Source organism: Centroberyx affinis, unplaced genomic scaffold, assembly GCF_046629955.1.
Source record: "Centroberyx affinis isolate AG114_WGS23_722 - 3 ecotype Tasmania unplaced genomic scaffold, CSIRO-AGI_Caff_v1 ptg002095l_1, whole genome shotgun sequence".
Classification (NCBI taxonomy): domain Eukaryota; kingdom Metazoa; phylum Chordata; class Actinopteri; order Beryciformes; family Berycidae; genus Centroberyx; species Centroberyx affinis.
The window spans coordinates 140804-163729 of record NW_027280421.1 but is presented as its reverse complement, the minus strand read 5'-3'; the positions used below and the strand labels follow the sequence as shown (position 1 = coordinate 163729).

Genomic DNA, 22926 nt, shown 5'->3' with positions numbered 1-22926 from the left:
GCCAAAGTCAAGTCTCCTCAGAGGAGAAGTCGCACTCAGAAGAGCTGTAGTGTTCCCGCAGGCATACTTACCATCCAGCACACAATGGTCTGTGACGTCGAGGATATGATTCAAAAGAACTGGGACGCTGTAATAACTGACCCCGTTTTCATATTCTACTTTCCCTAATTATCCAGAATTTTCCTTTAGATGGGCGCCCACATTCAAACACAGACCTGAGGCCAGTCATTTACCTGCAACCTAAACTCATAAGCCATTATAGCTGCAGAGATTCACAGGCAAACATAATGAGGCTGCTGCAGTCGCCACACTAATGGAATCCAAACAAACCCTCTGTTTTTAGATATTTTCCATCCAAGGACTTGCCAGATTCAAAGTGCTGTGAACTACGACTGCGCGAATGTGGATTGTTCTCTATTTGTATCAAGTTTCTGCTCTTTGATAGATCAGCGTACCACAAATATGCAATGCACACACCCAATACCAATTATCTAATGGTCAAATATAAATATGAATTCTAAAACAACTGCAGGTGTAAGCCTTAATTCAATAAAGGTCATGGGCATTGGGGTTATTCCATAGTCTCTTAGTGGAGGGGAAAAGTTCAAGCCGCTTCTCCAAAGGGAAATTTGGGAATTATGGTTTGTGACCCTTGACACCACCATCTTTACGAGACTGAATGCAGCGAATTTTCTCCTGTAAGTATTGCTGATATTTTTTAACTTTATGTGTTCTAGATGGTCGGTCTGCACAACTACCACATCCCGAAATCTCTAAAATATGAATGAGCCATCAAATTTTCTATAAATTATGATCTGTCTTTGCAGTTGTATGACTGTATATTGTTTTATTTTCTATTGATTACCCAATTACTCTTCTTTTTTCATCCTCCCTATTGATTGTCATTATGTCTGACTGTTTTGATACATGGATTAATTTTATGGCCTTGTGTCAAGTCAGAAACACGTCAGTCTGTATACAGTATTTTATAATCCTTTGCCACAGCATGGTGAAATCAAAGCTTTTTAACTTTTGTATCAGACATCAACTTTTTTTTGTGAGTATTTCATATTTTTATGGCAAACAACCATATGCAAACTGTTTTTATTTCTTCAGTTTGATGGGTTTAAGAGTCTGTGGGGTGAGTTTTTCTCGAGGTACATGTTTGGGTGCGAGGTAGAGTGCTTTTCTGACAGGTTGTTGGCTCAGGTGGATGTCAGCAGTGGTTCATCTGCAGCATATTCACTTTGAAATGCACTTTAATTCAACCTGTGAACAGTATTTTTCTACAAGCGCAGGTGGAAAAACAAGCTGCAAAACAAGATCTATACTTACTCTGTAACTGTATGCTGGGGCTTCCAGTACGACATTAAGGTCTTACAGTATGACAACCAGGAATGCTGAACGCAGACTGTGCAATATTTGAGCGTAATCTACAGGACGAGCAACGAATCATAAACAAGTTGTCTTATTGACTTATCGACCCTTACACACCTCGAAGAGGCTGTCTGTTTTGTGTGTGTGTTTTCAGTTGCGCACACACACACACACACACACACACACACACACACACACACACACACAAATACACACAACCACACCAAAGAACATAAATATATCCATCCCCCATGCCATTTCAATTTGAACCACAATAATTCTCTGGAATGCAATTCTTACATTTCACGGTTGATTTCATATTTCTCTCCACATTTATAGAAAAGCATTTGTGCTTGCTTACGCAATTGACTTTAATAGCTCTGGAGATTGTTTTGCCATGGCTAAGACAGCCATAATGTGTGAGAAGTTGGTTTATAAAAACAGTTGTACCCATTGTTACAGGTCATCTAGCATCGTTTCACCAGGGAAATAGGATACTGTGCATGGCATAAAGCAAGGTATTTTACAGACATGTCAACTTTCCAAACTATTACAGTATCCAGTTTGTTCAACACCTTATTTATAACCATTAACACTGTTATGACCACATGTCATTACACACTGGTAAATGGATACACAGCTATTAATATTTCAACAAGACTACTACTAATAACAATAACAACCATACTACTACTATTCCTTCTACAACAACTACTACTGCTGCTACTACTACTAGATAATAGAATAGAACAGAATAGAATAGAATAGAACTTTATGACACAATACAATAGATACAATACAATACAATACAACACAACAAAAAACAATAGACATAGCCAACAATATCAAAACATGTGAGCAATGAGGAAGAATGGAGTTAGGAGTTCAAGTTCTACTACTACTACTACTAATCAATCCACACCCCCTTCCCATCCTTTGCAGTATCTTAAATCTGGATTTATTCCTTAGCATTTTATAATAAAAGCAACAGTAAAGTAAGGTTAAATACTTCTATCACCAACATTACAAGCAACCAATAGCACAGACTGCAGGAGTCAGAGCCACAGCGCCTTGACAGTCTCTATAGTAAATATTCCTTTGTTTGTAGAAGGATCATGTGATGAGAGAGAAGTGCAAACTAAAGAAATAAGGTAGAAACACATCTTCCACCTGACTCGTCCACACACCCTGCCTGGGATGGCTGAAGCTCCAGTTCTTTCTTTTAGCTGACAGCCGGTAGTAAACACACCGCAGGACGCCTATTTTGGCTTGACCAAAGAGCGTGTGTGCATGTGTGTGTTTGGAGACAGAGAGAGAGAGAGAGAGAGAGAGAAAACACAGGGACAGAGAGATGGTTGCGTGTAACACCATCGCATAACTCCACAAGATCCTTCTTCATTAATATTCTACATACTCTTGTAAAGCACAAACAGCTCAGCTCTCCATTGCAAACATGAGCAACAGTGAAGTCCAAGCTGTGAGGAAACTGCAGAAGGGCTGTGTTTGTGAATCTTTTCTTTTTTTTAATGAATGCTATCCAACAACTTTAGAATTGATGTGCCCTTCCGAAAGCGATCTGGGGGTCAAGATGGTTTGGTCCATATCGGCAGGGGCAAATTGACTTCTCTAATGACTTACAACCTGCCCTTTGATGTCAAAGGTAAGGCGTAAAGTGAATCTGAGCATGACATTTATGGGTCATATCTGCTGTAAATGACTGGAGGGCCCTTTGTCTTCATGGTTTGAGTTAATGGTTGTGTCAGAAAGAAGGTGAGGCCGTGTCTCAGAAGTGGAACAGATGGGGGAAAAAAAGAGGCCGGTGTATGTGTATATGTGTATACTAGGGATGGGACGATATGCTTATATGATATAGATATATATATATACGATTTAATACGTGATATGGGGTTCATGATTCGATACAACCATATGATACGATGTAATGAATAAAAGTAAATAAAAGTTCAATGACAACAAAGTCTGTGCACACAAATGATTCCTGGCAATCTTTCCAGTGGCACTGGCTTGCTAGAATGTAAACAATATAAAAACCTCATTACAAAGTGCAAATAATATAATTTGGATGGAGAGCTTGTGAAATTGTGATGGGCAAGCCGTCTCATTTGTGATTACTGCAGCAGAGTAAAATGGAGCTAATATCACGATTCATTTTTCTGCCCCAGGATACGTATTGTCTCACTTTTGCCTTGCGATATATTGAATTTCGATATATCGTCCCATCCCTAGTGCATACGGTATAATTTTGTGTAGAATTACTGCACATCCCTATGGAGACTTTTAAAATGACTGAGCAGGTAGAGGTTCAGTTTCTTGCGGGACAGTTTGACGGGACACATGGCTGTTGATGGCCATACTGACGGGTCATGGGGATTAAATATGTAAACCTTCAGTAACGGGTTTCACTAACCATGGGTCAACAGCTGAGGCCGGTGCAGAGCGTCACCTAACCGCTGAAAAGACAGACCTTTATAGACCTGATATAGACCACTGCCCTTTAACACTCCATCATGATTGATTTGTCCAGAAGGCTTTGCTCCTCATTCAGTGAATATTAAGTAAATCACTGTCTCTGAAATTAGACAGCTAATACACTTAATACGTCTTTTAAAAAGAACCTGTTAATTACAAGAAATTAACACCTGTGATGCAGCAACGTTAATGGTTAGTATGCTGCGTAAGCCTTAATAATATGCAGGCATAATTACTGACAGCATGCAAGTTTACTGTGCACACATTTGGATGACTGCACAGCTATTCTCTCACGACTACTACTTTTAGATTTCACATTTTAATTAAAAAACACTTTGAACGGAGCCCTGGGAGGAAATCACTCCGAAATAAGACAAAAATTGTAAACAAAACATTATCTAAAAATGTCAGCCCCCGGCATCTCCTCGAGTTCATGCATGAGCATGCTGTCGCTCGCTCTCTCTGCTCTTTCTCTCTCTGCTCTTTCTCTCTCTCTGAACACACACACACACACACACACACACACAAAACAGCACATTAGCCATTGCACAGCCCCTAGTTGGGCTGACTCACTACTTCAAGGAGCAGCGTGGCCCGAGGCGCCGTGATGCACTGAAGGTCACATTATACTTCACTTCCCAAAGAATCTCAAAGGTTAATTCAAAGTCAACACATTAATTCTTCAATAAATCACCCTTAACTCTAATTTTTTTTTTCCCTCCGCTCAGCCGTCGACGGGGAACTCAGGTAGCACCTCCCATCCTCGTGTCATCCTGGGACAGTATGGCGTACTAATGCTGTCCTACTGTAAGTTAACAAGCTCCAGCCTGTGTAAATCTCTGATTAGCCAAATATGATAAGGTTACGGATGATAATGAAATCTGTGCACATAAATGATTCCTGGCAATTTTCTGTTTCCAGCAAGAGCCAGGTATGTAGCTAAGTTCAGGACAGGCTTTAGCCCTCTGCTGGAATAAGGAGAGTCATTACTTTCATGCATATGAGCCCTCCAGGTGAGGATGAATTCACTCTGTCAGGTCTACCTGCCAGACATCATTATTAATGGACACGTGTCTATATTTATGGGCTTTGGTTCAAGGATGAAAGGTATATCTTAGTCATGATTTTCACTTTCGCAAAAGCTTATGAAATCTATTTGATGGATTGAGATGCTTCTCATTTTCAGCCAGATCCTCCTCCTCCTCCTCCTGCCTAATCTTTTAGCACCACACTGTGGCTCACTTGGGCAGTACAGCAGTGACAATTTAAGTGTGTGTGTGTGTGTTTGTGTGATGCTCAGTGTGTGTGAGGACATTTTGCTGGTCCTCAATTTTTTAACTGGCTATTTTGGGGTTAGAGGTTGAGGGGTGATGAATAATTTTATAATAAAGACAAGTTTGCCGTCCGTTGATTTAGTGTTCTCTTTAATGATACAATGCTGCATGGAGAGAAGTACATCATAGCAAAGGGAATGGTGCAGTTCTCTGACAAGGGACTAACCAGGCTTATATCTTCAAGGACAGCCACCTGCAAGCCTCCCCCCCTAGACAAAGCATTGTCTCATGATCCTAACACTGCCGTATTTGTGCGGATGTTGTATCAGTGTGTCTAAGGCAGTGATTCTCAACCTTTTTCATATCAAGGACCCCTAATTTAGACTACATTAGGGCCACGGACCCCCATTTGATGAGATTTTGTCTCTCAAACCCATTAAATGATTTTGTCCAGAATTCCATGACTCCATTCCAGACTATCTGTATTGTAGGTAGAGAGATAACAGAGAAACTATGATCAAAATAGTCATTCTTCTACATTCTCTAATTGTGTTAACTTCTTGTAAATGAAATAATGTTTAACAATTCATCAGTTTGCTGGGGACCCCCTGGAAGCCCCTAAGGACCCCTGGTGGTCCCCGGACCCCACATTGAGAACCACTGGTCTAAGGAACAATAGGATCTTGTCTATGCATGAGAGTCGTAAACCCTCACATGGAAAGCACATGATGAGCTCATGACAATCAATACACTGGAATTGTACATATTTTCTTTGTGTTGAAGGTTAGGGTTATGGGTTAGGGAATGAATGTATGGCCCTCACAAGTATAGTAATACAAACCTGTGTGTGTGTGTGTGTGTGTGTGTGTGTGTAAGTGACAAAAAAGTGGGAGAAAGAGAGAAAGAGGGAGAAATTACAACCAGCAGTAGGCTACCATGGCTCTGTAAATACCGTCACAGGACAGACTGGCCATCTGCTGCTCTCTGGGCTTCATGTGATGGGCCTTCTTTTCTCTCTGCCAATTATGCTGTCAGTGTGTGTTATTGTTTACCACCCACCCCAAGAAATTAAACATGTCATCTGCATTTCTTGTTCTATTGAGCTCCTGCCTTAAATTTCATGGGTGGCTGTCCTCTGTGTGAGAAGGGGGGGACACTTTCAGGAGGCCCCAAGCAAGAGCATTCCTGTTGACCTTATTCCCACGGTGGCCATTTTTAATTTACGTCACACTCAGTGGGAAGCTCTACTCAAAGGACTGGCATAGACAGACCTATGAAAGTAGTGTTACTTCAACACGAGTGAGGACTTCAGCTAGACCTAGAACAGTTAGCTGGTAATCTTGGGCGTATCAAGACTGCTTGAATTCAACAAGGAAGTTAGCTTAGTTAGCTACTAGCTATAGCTACGTAGGCTTGATTCAAGTAGTTGGCCAAATATCCATTCATCCATCCATTCATTTTCTATACTATAAAGCACTTTTTTATCTTCTTGCACTGTCTTTTTAAATATGATTTTCATGCACTTTCACTTTTTATACTTATGTCTTTATTTTTGTTTTGTTTATGTAAATCACTTTGAATTGCCAATGTATATGAAATGTGCTATATAAATAAACTTGCCTTGCCTTATTCCGAGGGGAGCTGGAGCCCCCCAACAGGTCCTGTCTCGGCTGCTTCCTCTTCCGGGCACAGTTTCCCACTCTGAGTGTGATGGAAATTCAAAATGGCTGCCATGGGAATAAGGTCTAACACCTTGTCAGGAGGCTCAAACTCGGTGTGCACCTCTGTTGATGAGGGCCTTGGCAGCCAGCAGGATTGGACTGAATGGTGGGATGTGTCCTTTTTAAAAGTTGGTATATATATAATTGGATATAAGTTTCCAAAAGGTGAAGAGTGCTGCTTTGGTTCAAACCTGCGATATCTTCCACACCCCGCCAGCCTCACTTCTCACAATGCTCTGCCCTTGTTTTTTGTCCTCCCATTAAATCGTATTCACTGTTGTTTCAGTCCCTCACAAGAAAATATGATGCTGCCAGTCTCACTGAAGCTCGTGTAAATTTTCTGCAATCCATCATCCACGCCATATTAATCACAGACTGGCTGCCATCACACTCCGAATTAGCTTTGCAGAATGGAACCCCTCTGAGATAATCACTTTTTCAGCAGCAGCGACGTGACGTGACAAATTCATATTTGGATGGAATGGGTAAAACAAAGGACAGATGTGTGTGGAATATGTCTCTTCTTTTAGCGGCATGCAAAATATCATTCCATGGGTGCTGCTTTTGCCATTTGTGGCTCCATTATATCCAGGAGGCAGTATGATTGGTGCATCAAGCTTTTTCTAACCCCTGCTGCCCTGTGTGGTTTGTATTATCTTTGCTGGCTGGATGAATGACTGTGAGAATGATAGCATCTGAGGCAAATTAGATTAGGCAGCCTTTAATGCCTGTCTGAATAGCAATTGCCAACATTTGAATATTTCCTAATATGAGTTTTTGCACTCTGATCCTCCTGACTGAAGAGAAATGATGTGTGTGTGTGTGTGTGTGTGTGTGTGTGTGTGTTGGGAATGGAGAGCAGAAAATACTGGGAAGAGACAGGTGCATAAAGCATAAAGATAATAATAGTAATGAGTAGCATTTCATTTTTTGATAATAATCCATGATTGATTTCTTACTCTGGTGTATGTAGGATTACACATTACGAATTGTTCCAGTTGGATTAACATTCCTCTGATAAAGCAACCTGTTTTTAAATGTATCCTCAATTCATTATTTTAAAAATGAGTTGAGCTCTGTAGCAAGATAACACTCATTATAATGGAAAAAAATGGAATTGAATACTAGGTGTTAAGAAAGACATCCAATTAATAAACCAATAATGTTTATTGCATTTATTGAAAGCAATAAACCCTGTGGTGTGTAGAGGATAATCTCCCAGCAAAAAGAAAGATCATTAACAATGTGATATACCTTCATTAATACAGCTATTTTAGGACAGCTTTCCTCTTGCTCAGGTGTTTATATACTATAGAAATGTAGAAAATATAGTTAGTAGAGAGTACAAACTAAGATTCTGTCCCTAAAAGCGCAAACAGAGATGGGGGATTGGGGGGGGATCCTTTCATCCCCTGCATGTAATAGCCTTCAGAGAGTTGAAACCATTTCTCTTGCAGAGTTCAAAGCGTGAGTTAAAGCTATAGAAGTGAGTTGGAAGTTGTCGTCCATTGGAATGTTTTGCTTTCTTCCTGACAGTCGCGCTGCTCTACATCTGTAGCTGAGATGATGTTATCTTGTCTGAAACTCGATGTGTGCTGCTATCTCCTTGGCCATGTCTCCCTTGGAAGACAAATTGGATCTCAGCAGTGCTGGCCTAGTTAAATAAGTGCGTTTTTAAAAAAAAAAGGGTAAAGGTTTTCATGCTACAGGTATTGCCAAAATGTGTCTATTTGCATAATACTGACTCACTCAGAAGCTTGTCATCAACACATTGACTGTCTGTATGCTGATTGAAGGAGTAAAGATTTGGTTTTGAGTGAGATGGACGGCCCACATTTGCCTTCAGTCTGTCTCACCACCGAATGTCAATCTGCATTTGAGCAAAATTGCATCGTCTGACTCTGCAAAAACCACATTCATGTGTTGCAATGAGCACACATTGCAGGTATGTGATAGTGTGGTGGTATGTGACATGATACTGCCACCCAGTGGTGTGACCCATGAGGTGACCACATTAATAATTGATCATTCATCATGTACACCATGGGCTGATTTCACAGACAGGAATTAATCCTAAAGACAAATTCAATGGAGATATCCATTGAAAAACATTCTTGGTCTAGGACTAGGCTTGATCCGTCCGTGAAACCAGCCCTATATGTAACAGGGAGAGCAATTTCAGCAACAGGCCTAGCAGTAATGAAAGAAAGACACTTGTACAATACGTTATTGGCATTTCTTTAATAAACATTTGCCAAAGGGGTGGAGGGGGGGACAAAATCATTTTAGTACAAAAAAAGACAATGTTGTTCGTCTCCTTTTTGAACTTGGGTTACGTGTTTGTTTTGCTTATGATTTTACAATGGCTATTGGCAAAAAGGCGTGTGGAATTTAAAGTGAAAACAGCCTTTCTCCATCAAGTCATTCAGTAGCTTCAGTTTTACTGCAGTCATCCAAGTGCTACCAGTCTCTCTGGGACCAACAGTCCTTTTCGTCAGATACCTCCCCGTCCTGTTACCCTAAGCCATCAACCCAATCAACGGAGCCATCATTATTTCAACATATTCTTGGCCAAAAAAGAGTAAACTACATTACTGGTCATATTCCTAATTGTGCATATAAAGCACATCATTCATTTCCTTTCATAGCTAAAATAGTTTCCGCCTACTTGAGTCAGTAGTGCAAAACATTAATACTAGTCTGCCCTGGAGCAATTACAGAAAGGCTAAGGTAGAGATTTAAAATTTACCTGGCCTGATAAATGTACACTCAAAAAAGGTAAAAGTTTAATTTAAAAGACAGCAGAATAGATTACAAAAAAATATGAAAATGGTATGAGCAAGAAAAGCTCCTCCGTTGTTATTTTGCTGTCCTTCTACAACGTACTCCACATTCCAGATAGAGGAGGAATACAATGCCTTACACAGATTTAAGTTATTACAAATTGAGTGTGCATCTCCAGATCCCCCTGGTCTGGCCTGAGAGGCTTCGGGCTCAACATTCTGAGTCCTCCAGTCTATGTCCATTGTCACAAACTGCCAATTCCTATTTCCACAGTCTATCAGAAGGGCAGGCCTCGCCCTCTGATCGTTGCTGTCGAGTTCACATGCGGGACGAAGCCGAGGGGAAGTGGTGGAGCCCCCGCCTGGGAAGGGGAACCCCAGGACTGGCCCGGTGCCGGGATGGGTGGGGGAGGGGGTACACCGTCCTTTCTACCCATAGCGTGGTTGTACAAGTGGATAGCATTGGGATTGGGCTGTCCCTCCACAGGTAAGGGGCTGTGATTGTACTCAAATCGGTGGTCCTTGTCCCCAGTGAACACCATGCTGCTGGGGCCAGCGGCTCCGGCGCCTGGAGGGTAGGGGTCCTGGTGGGCGGGGGGCAGGGCTCCTGCAGCCGAGGAGGAGCCAGCGGCCTGGGCAGGACCGCTGAACACCTCTCTCAGGGTGTGAGGTGGGAGGCCTCCCCCTAACATGTGACCCATGTAGCTGTCCCCAAACCCTGCAGCAGTGAAGGGTGGAGGAGGTGGATGGCTGTAATCTCCCCCGTATCCCGGCCCTTCTGCAGTGGGGAGAGGTGGGTAATCTGGCTCTGGGGGTCTCCCTCCATCGCCTCCGCTTGTAGATGCAATGGGGGGAGCGTGGCCCGTCTTGGGCTCAGGTGGTGGCTGTCGGTAGTCCAGGTCGGCATGTGGAGGTGGCTCTGGAGGCTCAGGAGGTCTCTGGTCTGGAGGGAGGATGGACACTCCACCTACCTCAGACACTGAAAGACAGAGAATATGATAATGGTTACTGGTTGATATAAAAGGGCGGAATCCAGTTCTGATTCAAAGTTGAGAGTTTGAATTTCTGTTTCAGAGCAATACTCAACATTTCAGACTGTCATTCAAAAGTAAAAAGAAGAAAGAAAGAAAATACTCTGTTGGTGGGTTTGTATCTTCTAAAGAAGTCTTACCTGGGGAGACTGGGCTGGGCTCTGGGGGCTGTTTGACCTCTGGAGGCGGAAGAGGCGCCCCTGGGGCTGCTGCTGCTGCTGCTGCAGGATTGGTACTCTCTGCTCCCTCTCCACCATCACTGGGTTCCTGCCTCTGAGCCTGCTGAGCCTGGAGCAGCTGAGCCAGCAGCATAGTCATGGCTGTCTGGGTGGCAGCTGCAGCCTCTCCTTCTGGAATACCTGATGGTGCAGAGACTGCAGACAGAGGTGGTGAAGGAGGCTTGGGCATGGGGGGTGTGCGGGGCACTCCTGCTGGAGCAGCGGGCTGGGGAGGCTTGGTGGGTGCGGGCTGAGGAGGCGGCTCAGCAAGCCTCTCTGGGTCAGTGGGAGCGAGGACTTTGGAGAGCTGCTGCAGTGTCTCCTGGTTGACCTTGGAGCTCATAGCCTGGACAAACTGGGCAGTGTTGACTGCACTCTTGGGCTGGCCAAGGAAGTTCAGGAGGACAGCCAGCTGCTCCTGGGTCAGCTGAGAGTTGGGACCCTTTGCATCTGCAAGAAGAGAGAGAAAAATTATATTGTAATGCAGAGTCATGTTATGAGTCAGTCAGTGTGTGTAGTCTGGGAAATAACATTTTAATGTGTTGGATCTTTTCACACTGTGCTCTTTGATATAGCCCCAAACACATCTGTGCACCATATAATATATGTATTTTGTCCTGCTAATATACTTGATATGTGTATCTGAGTTTTTGTATCTGTGTATTTGGACTAAATTGAGAACAAAGAACTACACTTTCCTCTGTGACATGTTGGTTGCCACAAGAATTGTGCAGCAGAGGTATTCTGCATACAATTGATTGTATATATCCTTGCCCAGTTCATTGAGTGTATTGTATCTCTGAAGAAGGTCTACCTGACCGAAAGCTTGGTTTAATAAAGAAACTCGCATGAATCTGTGTGTGCAGAAGTTTTGCTCTTCCACAATGTGTTGAATCTAAACATGACCAACATAGATATGTGGCAGACAGAATGACTAGATATACTCTCACCCAGCAGCGCAGAAGCAGCCGCAGTCTGGGCTTTGATGCCTCCAGGAGCAGGGAAGCCCTGAGGAGTGTTGCTGCGGCTGTCATCAAGGCCCAGCTCTTTACGGGGAGCCTTAGGGGCTGCCAGCTCCTCCGGCATCTGCTTCTGTCGCCGACGTTTCTTACTCCACAACTCGTGGCAGTCCTGCCACAGTGGAAGACTAGAGAGAACAGATGTGAAAAAAGTTGGGACAAAGTGAGAAAATGTTGGAATTTGGTAGCTTTGATAAGTTGACCAAAGGCTCCAGGCTCAGCATGGTGACAAAACATGAACCGTAACATACTCTGGTGGTGGCATCTTGTCTGGATCCACATCCTTGAGGAACTCGCTGCCCAACGCTTGTTCAGCCGTACAGCGTTTGCTGGGGTCCAGGTTTAGCATGTGGTCAAACAGGTCCAAGGCTGATGGAGGGATACTGACCAATGACAGAAGCACAAAATCTTAGAACAATGAACTGCTGGAAGGCCCAGTCCTTAATACAACGAATGAGCTCTGTTGTTATCAAACAGCTTGTAGATAAACTTACAAAGCAAACTCCTCCCGTAATCGCCTCCGGTACTGTTTCTTTGGTTTCATGGTGTTGAAGAAGGGAAGCTTTATTACATCTGGCCAGACAGCAGGACAGGGGCTACCACAGATTCGGCTAAAGGAGAGAGAAATTCATTTGTTTAAGCAGAATAGTACATAAAACATGACAATGCTTTCCCAACAATAGTTTATAAACTTTGAGGTTACGGTTGTTTCAGAATGAGATTCTGAGTAAATAAATGATACCCTTTCACTTAATTTCTCGCTTTTACCATTCAGTTTGTGAAAATAGGGGATTCTACTGGCACTCTTGCTAATTATACAACCGTGAAGATTTTTTATTTTCCTATGTTTGGAATGGAGCGGAAAACCTGTTCCAGCACCAATAGTGTCAAAATTGTGCTGTACGGAAAGTATTCTGTTATTGGCTCATTCTACTGTAATGGCACACATTAACATTTGCCTGCAGTGCTTGTTTGTGTCTGCCATGTGACCATCGCTCACACACACAACACTCACCACTGACATTTTGCAGGGGATCTGAAATATCCACTGGCTATGACGGTTTTTAAAAGGTGTGCAGACTTTGCCCTCCCAGTCTGCTGCAGGCGTGCAAAGAGTGGACCGATTTGTGTGTTTAACCCATAATGCACAGTGCTTCATAGATAGGGTGGTAGATTGGATTACATCCTCACTGGGTTTTGAAACATACAAGACCACCGTCCAGTTCTCTTGTTTTGGTCCATTTTTTTTGGTCCGTTACAAAGCCTAAACTTACCTGATGAGCTCTAACTGGGCAAGCTCCTGATTTGCTTGAAAGATGGGTTTCTTTGTGAACAGCTCTCCAAGAATGCATCTAGGATGGATAAAACATTCATGCAATTTATGATTACACTCTCAAAAAAATGGCACTGAAGAGGCAGATAATAAAGTAACACAGTGAACCTGTGTCAATTTCAGTCTTGCTCTTACCCGCAGCTCCACACGTCAATAGCAGGTGTGTACCTTTCTTCTCCCAGGAGCAACTCTGGGGGACGGTACCATAGTGTGATCACCTTATTGGTGTATGGTCGACTGGAAAGGAGAACACAGACGGGGAAATCTGTTCATCAGTACCAACAATCATACAGATGAATGCAAATAATCGTGGACATGGATCTTTGATAAGGCAAAAGAGCTTACAGTTGTGGTACACTACAAATGCAAAGTACAGTAGTCAAATCTATCAGGCCTATAGCCTATAGGAGGCTCACCTCTCTTCAGAGTTATATAGCCGAGCCAGACCAAAGTCTGCAAGCTTTATTTGACCCCTGTTGAGCAAGAAAAAACAACATTCAGCCAATAAAATCTGGTGGGGAAACATTTCTGTGACTAATAAAAACGCATTGCAGCATTGTGTTTATTTTGGTGGAGGGTGTCTATCCTGAGGACTCACTTGTTGTTGAGCAGGATGTTGGAGCACTTGATGTCTCTGTGCAGAAAGTTCTTCTTGTGGCAGTAATCGAGGCCCTCCAGCAACTGTCGCATGAAAGACTTGATGTGGCTCTCGTTGAAGTGGACCAGGCCAGACTCTAGCAAACCCATCAGGTCGTGGTCCATGTATTCAAATACAAGGTAGAAAGCACCTGGGATGGAAGGAATAAAGACGTAGTTATCAGAAAAAGATGTATTGTTATACAAAATTTTTTTACAGTATTGTATGGCACGTATTGTATGTATTGTATTGTCTTTTATTATATTGTCTTTTATTGTATTGTCAGTATTGTATGGTCTTACTCATAGGGCAAAAACATACCCTTGTCGTTCTTGAAATCCAGAGCATCCTCCTTGTCTGTGACAATCTCCTTCATGTTTATGATGCTCTTGTGGTTGAGTTGTCGCAAAATCTTGATCTCTCTGATGGCTGTGATTGGGAATCCCTCCTTTTCATTGTCCAGTCGAACCTTCTTCAAAGCCACCATTTCAGCTGCGGGGTAGAAGGAGGAACTGAATGTCAAGACTAGATCATGTGATGATCTGATCCTTAACAGATTCTCATGCCAATTCCTAGTTTTTGCCATCATGAGAATTGATTGTGTTAAAAATGTCATCACTTGCTTCACTGTAGCTTTACATACCACAAGTTCGCAGGTAGTGGTCCTTTACAATACACACACCCGGAGGGCCAAAGCAAACTCCAACAGTCAAACCAAAAAGTGAACAACACACGTCCTTTCAACACAACAAACACACACTGCAGTTCCACGTCATTAAATAGCTGTGATTGAGTTATAGTCCATTTAATACTTTTTAGCCTTGCTCACACACTTCCTCATTCACTTTGCTGGCTGCCTGTCTTCTGCCACGTACACATCGTATCGGAAAAAGAAGCAGAAAACGTGATTCTGTTGCTTCAGCTTGAAAGCGTTCATGTGTATGACTCGTTGGAACACAAACATCCTGACAACAGTCATTTGTATCTATAAATTTTAAATCAACCATAAACAAACTGCGGCAAATACTTGCTTTTCTTAAGTATGGTAGATTTTATTAGTGTGAATATAATTGATATTTTAGATTTTTATTACCTTGGACAACCAACATCAGTAGCAATTTGTGACGCCAGGTGGGAGATATCAGTTCCAGATACCAGTTAGTATTCACAGAAAATCAGATATGACATGAATCAGACTACTTGAACAGTCTACTTGCCAACATCTAATACCCCAATATATGCAAGTTTCAGGCAATGTATAAATCAGAAAATCAGATGTAGGCCCATCTCATTGCAGTATGAGTGTTACTATTTTGAATGCACATGCTTTAGTGGCTTTTTGGGTTCAATTGTTGGAGATTGCTTTGACCATGATGGCCAATACACACCAGTATTGGCCAGTAGCACTACCTGCAAATTTGAGGAAGGTAAAACTCTACAGTGAAGTAAGTGTTGAAAGTTTGAACACAGTCATGATGGTATAAACTAGGAAAATAAGACCAACGTTAAAAATAGCCAGACTTATCCTTTAACACACTCACCGGTGTCTTTGTCTTTAGCCTTGTACACCTGACCGTAGGTGCCCTCCCCTGTGATTCCAATGATCTCAAACTTGTCCACACAGCGTTTGCCCCAGTCTATCTCAGTCTCCTTAATCTCACCAAACCGCGGGCCACAAATTCTGGGGATTATGAATAAAAACAAAACACCAGATTAAAGGAAGCACAGTAGCTAAACAACAAACAGTGGCAGAGAGTAACAACGGTATAAAAAATATGATATGGTACAAAATGCACCACAGACATACTTAGGCCTGCGGCGAAGTGTTTGGGCCTTTTTCTCCTCAGGTGGGCTGTGCGGGGAAGACGTTGTGCAACCAGGAAGCTCAGGGGGGAGGGGCAAGTCGGTCAGAAGTTGACGGGCTTTGCGCTCTGGCTTTTTCTTCCCTGAGAGCAAGCCGTCCTTCAGGCTGATAGTAGGAAAAAAAATGCAAAAGAGAGTGAGACTAAGCCCCGACGATCAACTATAAAGGAAAATGCAAATTCAAATGACAGTTCACCCATACCTTTCTCCTTTATCTATGTGCTCAAGAACTGTTTGGGGCAATGGTAGAGATGATAGTGTAGAGATGACAGGGCCAGGTACTCGCTCCTTGTCTTTGCCCTGTGCAGAAGCTGGTGCTTTCCTCTTGTCTCGATGTACAGAGTCATCCTTCCCCTTTCCGTCTCGTTCTCTGTCCCTGCTAGGCTGGTGCTCAGCGGTCCTCTTGGAGGGCCGGTCAGAGGGGGACTGAGGCTGGCTGGGTGTGGGGGTTCTGGGACCTTTCTCGGGTTGTGGCGGAGAGGGAGGGCGGCCCTTCCTGGATGTGTGATTAGACTTGGGGCTGGGCTGGTGAGCAGATGAGGAGCCCTTGGTGGGAGTAGAGGTGTTGCTGGAGCTCTTGGCCTTGGCAGCCGCTTCTGCAGCTTTAGCCTTCTTCTGCTTACTGAGCTCAGCGGCAAGACTGGTTTTGAAGGTGATGGTGCTAGGCGAAAGGCTAGAGGGGCGACTGCGGGAGCGAGAGTGGCGGTGGCGGCTGTGAGAACGTGAATGCCTTGTGGATGAGTATGGACTTCTGCTACGTGACCTGGCGGATCGCCTGGAGAGCAAAGACAACCATACGTTTTTAGATTTTGTTTCTATATCATATCACAAGTCACAGCATTCAGTCTCAGTTTAGTTTAGTTTACTTGCCTGTGTTAAAAATGTAATTACTAGAGATCTAATGTCTGTATTGAATACTAAATAGAGGCAGTGAAGTCTCTGGTGCCCTGAACTGAGAACATGAAGGCAAAACATAAGCATATCAAGCAAGGCAAGCATTACACCCTTCCTATTGAATTGAGTAACACATCACATGCAAAGATTTTTTAAGCTAAACAGACCATCTGGTCTGAGGCTTTTGGAAAGGCATGCCAGCAATATCGCGAGCAAACATAGGGCCTCATTCATACAAATGCTATTTGACTTTATCCTCTTTTTGATCGCACAATCGGCCAGTGATGTAGAAAATCAATGCTAAACCAGGCAACATTTTCAAAAATCACAAATTTGTCTTGAATTTGATGATATAACAAGGCACACAAATCTTAAGTAAGCCTAAGTAACCATTAGCTATCATCTTTGAAGCCTTACTTATTATAGCAAATTATGTGAATACAGCAATTAGAATAGAGCCAACAGATGAAACACACAAGTCCTGCTTTATGTTAAGAGCTCACCTGACATCTGGACTTGGGCTCAGTGACTTTCTGTATGGACTTCTTGATCTCCTGCGGTTCCCATAAGGACTTGAACCAAACTCGCCTTGTTCATATGGACTATGTCGGCCATAACTCGGAGACCTGCGCCAGTTCACTGGGCTCACAGGGGACCGCTTTCTTTTGTTGCTTGAGTATGAACTGGGTGACTTCGAAATGTTGTACGCCCCATAAAGCTCTGCATCCCGGCCGTAATACGTTGAACTAGGAGACAGTCTTTTGCTCCCATAAGTCGGGCTTCTTCTAGGTAGCAGCTGATTATAACCACCAGGAGACTGATAGTTGTATGAATATGATGTCCCATAGGGACTTTCTGCTTTCAAACCAGGACTCCTCCTGTATGCCCTGAGGTCTTCACGGTCGTCTCTGTAAGATTGTGGAGCATCTCTGTATGCAGACGGGGGCTCTTTGTCAGATCTCTCAGATCTCGTTTTACTTCTGTGGCTTTTTGAATCCCTTTTATCCACAGACACTGGGGGCTGAGTTGCAGATGTCTTTTTGCCATTTCTGTCATTACTCCTTGTAGTGTCCCGGTTGTTTTTAGAGCCACTTATGCTACCTCCACTCCGAGCTTTCGAAGAGTCTCTCTCGCGACTCTGACGGTCCTTTTTTCTTGGTTCCTTCTCCTGCCTGCTCCTCTCTGATGGTCCCCTGGTTTGCTCATCCTTCGTGGGGTGCACTACATCCCGATCTCTCGGGTGACCTCTGTCTGGGGATGCTGGTCCGTTGTAGTCGCCTAAGTCAACATCGCTGAGTCGGTCCACCGAGAGCCTATCAGCATGTGGGTCAAGTTTGGGAGAGGGGCTCCCAGAAAAGCGCTCTGACTGGGAGCTCACGTCATCATACTCTACCAAAGTCCGAAGTTCCCCCTCTCTTTCGAAAGTGCCTTTTCGTTCACCATCAGGCTCGTCTGGCGTACCGGTATGCCACGAGTCTCTTTCCCTGGCCTGTCTACGTTTCTTTCTCCTAGACGCCGATGACCGCCTCTTCTCACGGTGTCTCTCTCGCTGAACAGCACCGCTTCCAGGTTTACTGCGCCTGTCCTGTCTATTAGCATTTCTCTGTGCAGAGGGACTCCTTCCCCGACCCTCGCGAAGCACCTCTGAATTAGGCATTTATCTATGAAATATCAAATATAGCCACGTTTGGGAATAATATTTATGTTATATATCTTGCTTAAGCTATACCCCTCGTTGCACTGTAGTACAAAACATTTGGCTAGCTGGGTAGTGGGTAGCAAGCTAGTTAGCTAACGTTACAGCAATTGCACAATTACACAGCCAGCCAGCTAGCTAAATCACGAGCCTAACGTTAGCTTTCCAAAGCTAACTCACTGGAGGCTTGTCACTAACCATCTGAAGTGTGTTATTCCAGATGATAATCCATTACACTCAGCACCACCAAGGTCCACGGTCCGATCAAATCCACAATAAAGTGTTTAGTTACGGAGCCAGCCGATAATCAACCATTGTATTCCCGGGCTGAACATCTCCCAGATTTGCTAGCTAATGCTAGTCAATTTAGCCAGCTAGCCGCCACTAGCTAACTGTGCCCTGCTAGACAGTCGCATTCCATTTCATGCTCAAAGCATAGGCCTGAAGACCCTCCAATTTTAAAAACCAGTTCTTTCGAAATGTGGCAGTTCACGTAAACATTTAAATCCATTCGCCAAATAAAGTTAAAGTAGGAGGAAAAAACTATTTCTCCTTCCCACAAACTTCTTCACGCCTTCCATCACACTCCAATGTGCAACAAGGAAGTGACTAGCACGCGAGTTGACTGGATAGCCACCGCTAGCTAGCGGCTAGCAATTTAGCCAGCTAGCCTTCTTTCTCCTTGCGTGGAGTTCAAGTCAACTCCGGCAGATGCAATAAAACAATGCCATTCAAAAACACATCTGCTCCCACGTATCCTGGCGAGTTGGTGCTCCTTTTGGCAACCGCATTGTCAAGAAAAGCAGAAGGTGCCTTTTAGGGTAAAATGGCCAAACAATTCCTTTAATTTATATCAAAATATTAGAACTTTGTTCGCAAAGTAGCTAACGTTACAGCTCGCCTGGGCCCCGAGAGCTTTCAAACTGTAGGCCTTGTGCGTCGGTGTTAACCAATGATACCCGTATGCGTAATCCAGATCAGTGGTTACGTCACCTGCAAAGGAAACCCCTGCTTTCACGTTATAAAAACTCCATATGAAAACTGTAATATAACTGTAATACACAAATACATAACTGAGAGTGGACAAGCACATATTTTTTGGAAGGATTGTAAATATTTGTACTCTGTACACTGTAAAATATGTCTATAATAGGGAAGTTGTGATGAGTTGTGAGTCTGTTGATGAATTTATATAAGTAGTATACTCAGACCTCTGCTTGTTTCACAGTATTTTTTGTAACTATGTTAATGCCAATATCTTGTCTCCTTGTGTTTACTGCCAGTGTGTGTACTGTTCATGTTCAATTGACTGAAGCTAGTGAGTGATTTGTGCTAATGCTAAGTTGTTACAAAAGCCTGCAAATTGCCAACTAAATATTGATTTAATTGGAATCCTATATAAATATAGGATATACCTATTCTGCACTGGCCTGATAAAATCCTTAAAATTAGGTGTTTTAATACTTAACAAAATTGATAGTAATAAGAACATCCATACAGTGAGATTGCAAGTTATGGCCTTTCTTTGTACTACCTAAAATGGATAATAACCCTCCATCCATGACATTTGTCAGGTATACTTCAAGCATAGGACCCCATATACAGTATGTACCAAGTGTCATTGTGACTATGCAAACCCCAGTTATAAGCTATTATAGTTGTAGGCTAAGCCATTATGTGTGGCATGCTATTCCCACATACACAGGTCTAACCCAAATGTCATACATACTGTAGAACGAAACCAAGTCAAACTGTCTTTGCTTGCCTGCACATTAGGTAGACTCCTTTGTTTATGGTGCTGTCTAATTTCGTGAGCACTGTCTTAGGATACAAAGATCCAGCAGCCTATGATTTGAGGGAAAAACAATATGAAAAACTGAAAAGATGAGAGAGCATTGCTTTGATTTATGCAGGAAAAAAGGAGTGACATGAACACTGTCTCAACTAACTTATGATGTAAAATTGTTTAAATTTTAGCGCCCCCATCTGGCCAATATTGCAAAAGAAGCACTGTCATTGTGCAGTTTCATGTTTCTAGAAAGTGCAATATCACTAAAAACCAATGAAACAAGACTCCAACCCTTGAAAAATAAATAAAAAAAGGATTAAAAACTCTAGGACCTTGAACCCCTCAATATAAATGCTTAAAGCCTATTCAGCTACAGTTTTGACAATGCTGTTATGATACTCTCTCTCCTTCAGAAAGGTCAAAGGTCAGGGTCTGCTGCAGGACAGCAGCCTGGAGCTGGGAGGGATTCAGTGTCTTGCTCAAGGACACTTCAGCAGGGCAGCATGCTGTCCCATCCTGCTGCCCAAAGATTAAGTTCTTAAGTCGAGACACAACTCTTCACATAAGGACTATTTGAATAGCTTTAGAAAATGTTATTAGTAATATCCACTTTATTTGCCATTTCCAAATAGCTCACAAAAATGAATTGAAATGTATGTTTCATTTCTTGCAGTCACAAATAGTTAGGCTACATTAGTGGTTATGTTTAAAATAAGTAAACATGAAGGAAACAAATGTAACTGATGGCATACATACAACCATCCAATCAGACATAGATATCTATTTTATTCCGAGGGTGTTTATATAAAAGGCAAAACAAGTTATTTATATACCCCAAAAGAAAACAAAAAGAAGAAAAAAAAACAAAAAAAAAAACAGTATGCTCATGGCTCTCACACAAACATCACAAATTGTTGCTGACAACTGTTTAAATATCACCCATTTAATCCTGCTGCAAACATTTGGGCCATCAAGTCCATTAACCTACACATGAAGACAAAAAAACAACAAAAAATAGTAGTATAATGATTCTGAATAGTGAATTTGTGTGATTGCTAATACGTATTAGAACAAGAATTAGAGTTAAGCCGGTGTTAGAGTAAGCAAGCACCATGGCAGTCACCGTAAGTATAGCCTCAATCCTCAAAAATTCACACGCACAATACTTCATTTAATGGCCTTAAGCTAGGCAAGGTACGCTATATCAGAATCAGAAACTTATTTTGCAGTACAAGACTATTCTCACACTTTATCTCATTTTGTATACCTGCCATTTTAACTTTCAGCTGTTTAAATCATGGTATGTACTGTAGGTTAGCCCTTAAAATATATTAAACCAAACAACTTTCTGAACTTGCCTAAAATTGTGCATTCTGATGACTCAGCACAGGCCATGTATTCATGACATTGTGGGTTCGAGTCCGGCTCACAACCTGTCATATATCAAACCGCCTCTCACTCTCCCACCTTTAAACTTGCTCTCTCTCTACTGTGTGCTACTTAATAAAGCAGAAATGCCATAAAACATTCTTTTGAATTCTTATCATTTTGTAGTGTCGGGGAGTACAATTAACACCTTGCATTATATTTGACAAAAACTGTTAACGTATCACTTCAAGGAATCAACGCAACAGTTTAAAGTATGTTGAAGTATATTCAAACATGGCTCATAACAATCTTTGAATAATGTCGGATTTTCTATGCTGTGGACAAATTACCGGCATCCAGGTTTAAGTGCTTCTACACTCAAGAGGATACCAAAACAGTGTCACAGACTTAGTAAAAATATTTTAAAGACACTGACAATATCTTTTGTACTCTCTTCCTTTTTGCAATTTAAATAATCATTTTTGCATAGTCTACAGTGTTTGGCATCCTATTGGTTGCAGAAATCCTACAACGTAAATTCTGGACTGTTGCCCTTGGCAGTATGCACCACATTTAGCCTAGAGCAATGAACTACAAAAAATAAATAAATAAAAAATTACCAGATCAGAGTACAAAGAGGCAAATCTTTACCCTTTGATGAAGAGATTTTTTGTGATGGGTTTTAAAAACTACTGAAAAGATGAAATAAATTCTTTGAAAAGTTTTCTGTAGTGAAGACATGAGTGGCTCAGAGACAAAAAAAGGGAAACAATGAGAATGGAGGGAGACTTCACAGTGTGCTTTGGTCTATGTAATTAAGCTGTAATCATGTATTGCATTCTCATTTTGCCAATTTCTTACGTTGCTTTAATCTCCACTTGACTGTAAAATCACTCAACCATGACAGCATGATCAAATAAACCAACCAGATATTTCAAGAAGTTGTGTTATTACAGCGGTATTACACAGGGCAACTTTGCAATTAAGTATAACAAAAGGTAAACAAAGCAGTATGTCAGTGACCTCTGAACTTTGCGTATCATTGGCAATCTAAGAGCACAGACAACTGGGATGGGAAGGGGAGGTTATTCACATTCACAGTGGACAGAGAGGCAATAGTGATCTACTGTACAAGAATAACTAAAGCCCTCATAACCTTGTATTCATTCCCAGGCTGCGTTGAGAATGAAATCCTTTCGCTTCTACCGACTTCCCTTTGACCACTGCCATCATCAATCTAAAGGAAAGTTTTTACACAAAGTCCTGGGTCGCACTAAAAAGATGCGCTGTAGTGCTTACTCTTAAAGTTCATTACAGCGAGATGTCATTCGCCTTAATTAATTACGGTGGCTAAGTGGGCACTTGTTTGCACTAGATAGCATTTCTCTTTGGTGATGAAGTACAACCACGTCAGACAGGAGCCACCTTACTTT

At 42.4% G+C, this 22926-nt stretch overlaps 1 protein-coding gene across 1 annotated transcript; it reads right to left on the bottom strand.

Annotated features, from left to right (window-relative positions):
• Positions 1 to 9094: 9094 nt before the first annotated feature.
• On the bottom strand, positions 9095 to 19205 carry cdk13 (cyclin dependent kinase 13). Its single transcript, XM_071531548.1, has 14 exons — positions 17144 to 19205; positions 15949 to 16521; positions 15691 to 15852; positions 15425 to 15564; positions 14205 to 14375; positions 13845 to 14034; positions 13663 to 13719; positions 13382 to 13483; positions 13188 to 13265; positions 12408 to 12524; positions 12165 to 12296; positions 11845 to 12041; positions 10817 to 11344; positions 9095 to 10624 (listed from the first exon to the last, which is right to left on the bottom strand). Exons 1-14 carry the CDS (start codon positions 18295 to 18297, stop codon positions 9924 to 9926), a joined length of 4302 nt encoding a protein of 1433 aa, XP_071387649.1. The 5' UTR covers positions 18298 to 19205; the 3' UTR covers positions 9095 to 9923.
• Between the last annotated feature and the right edge of the window lie 3721 nt (positions 19206 to 22926).

What these genes read in the sequence shown, in the direction of transcription:
- cdk13 (XM_071531548.1), bottom strand. Translation starts at nt 18,297, where the DNA reads ATGCCTAATTCAGAGGTGCTTCGCGAGGGTCGGGGAAGGAGTCCCTCT. An exon ending in GGATTTCAAGAACGACAAGG is followed by an intron (nt 14,035 to 14,204) that starts GTATGTTTTTGC and finishes CTTCCATCCCAG; the next exon opens with GTGCTTTCTACCTTGTATTT. An exon ending in GCCCAGTTAGAGCTCATCAG is followed by an intron (nt 12,525 to 13,187) that starts GTAAGTTTAGGC and finishes TCTCTCCTTTAG; the next exon opens with CCGAATCTGTGGTAGCCCCT.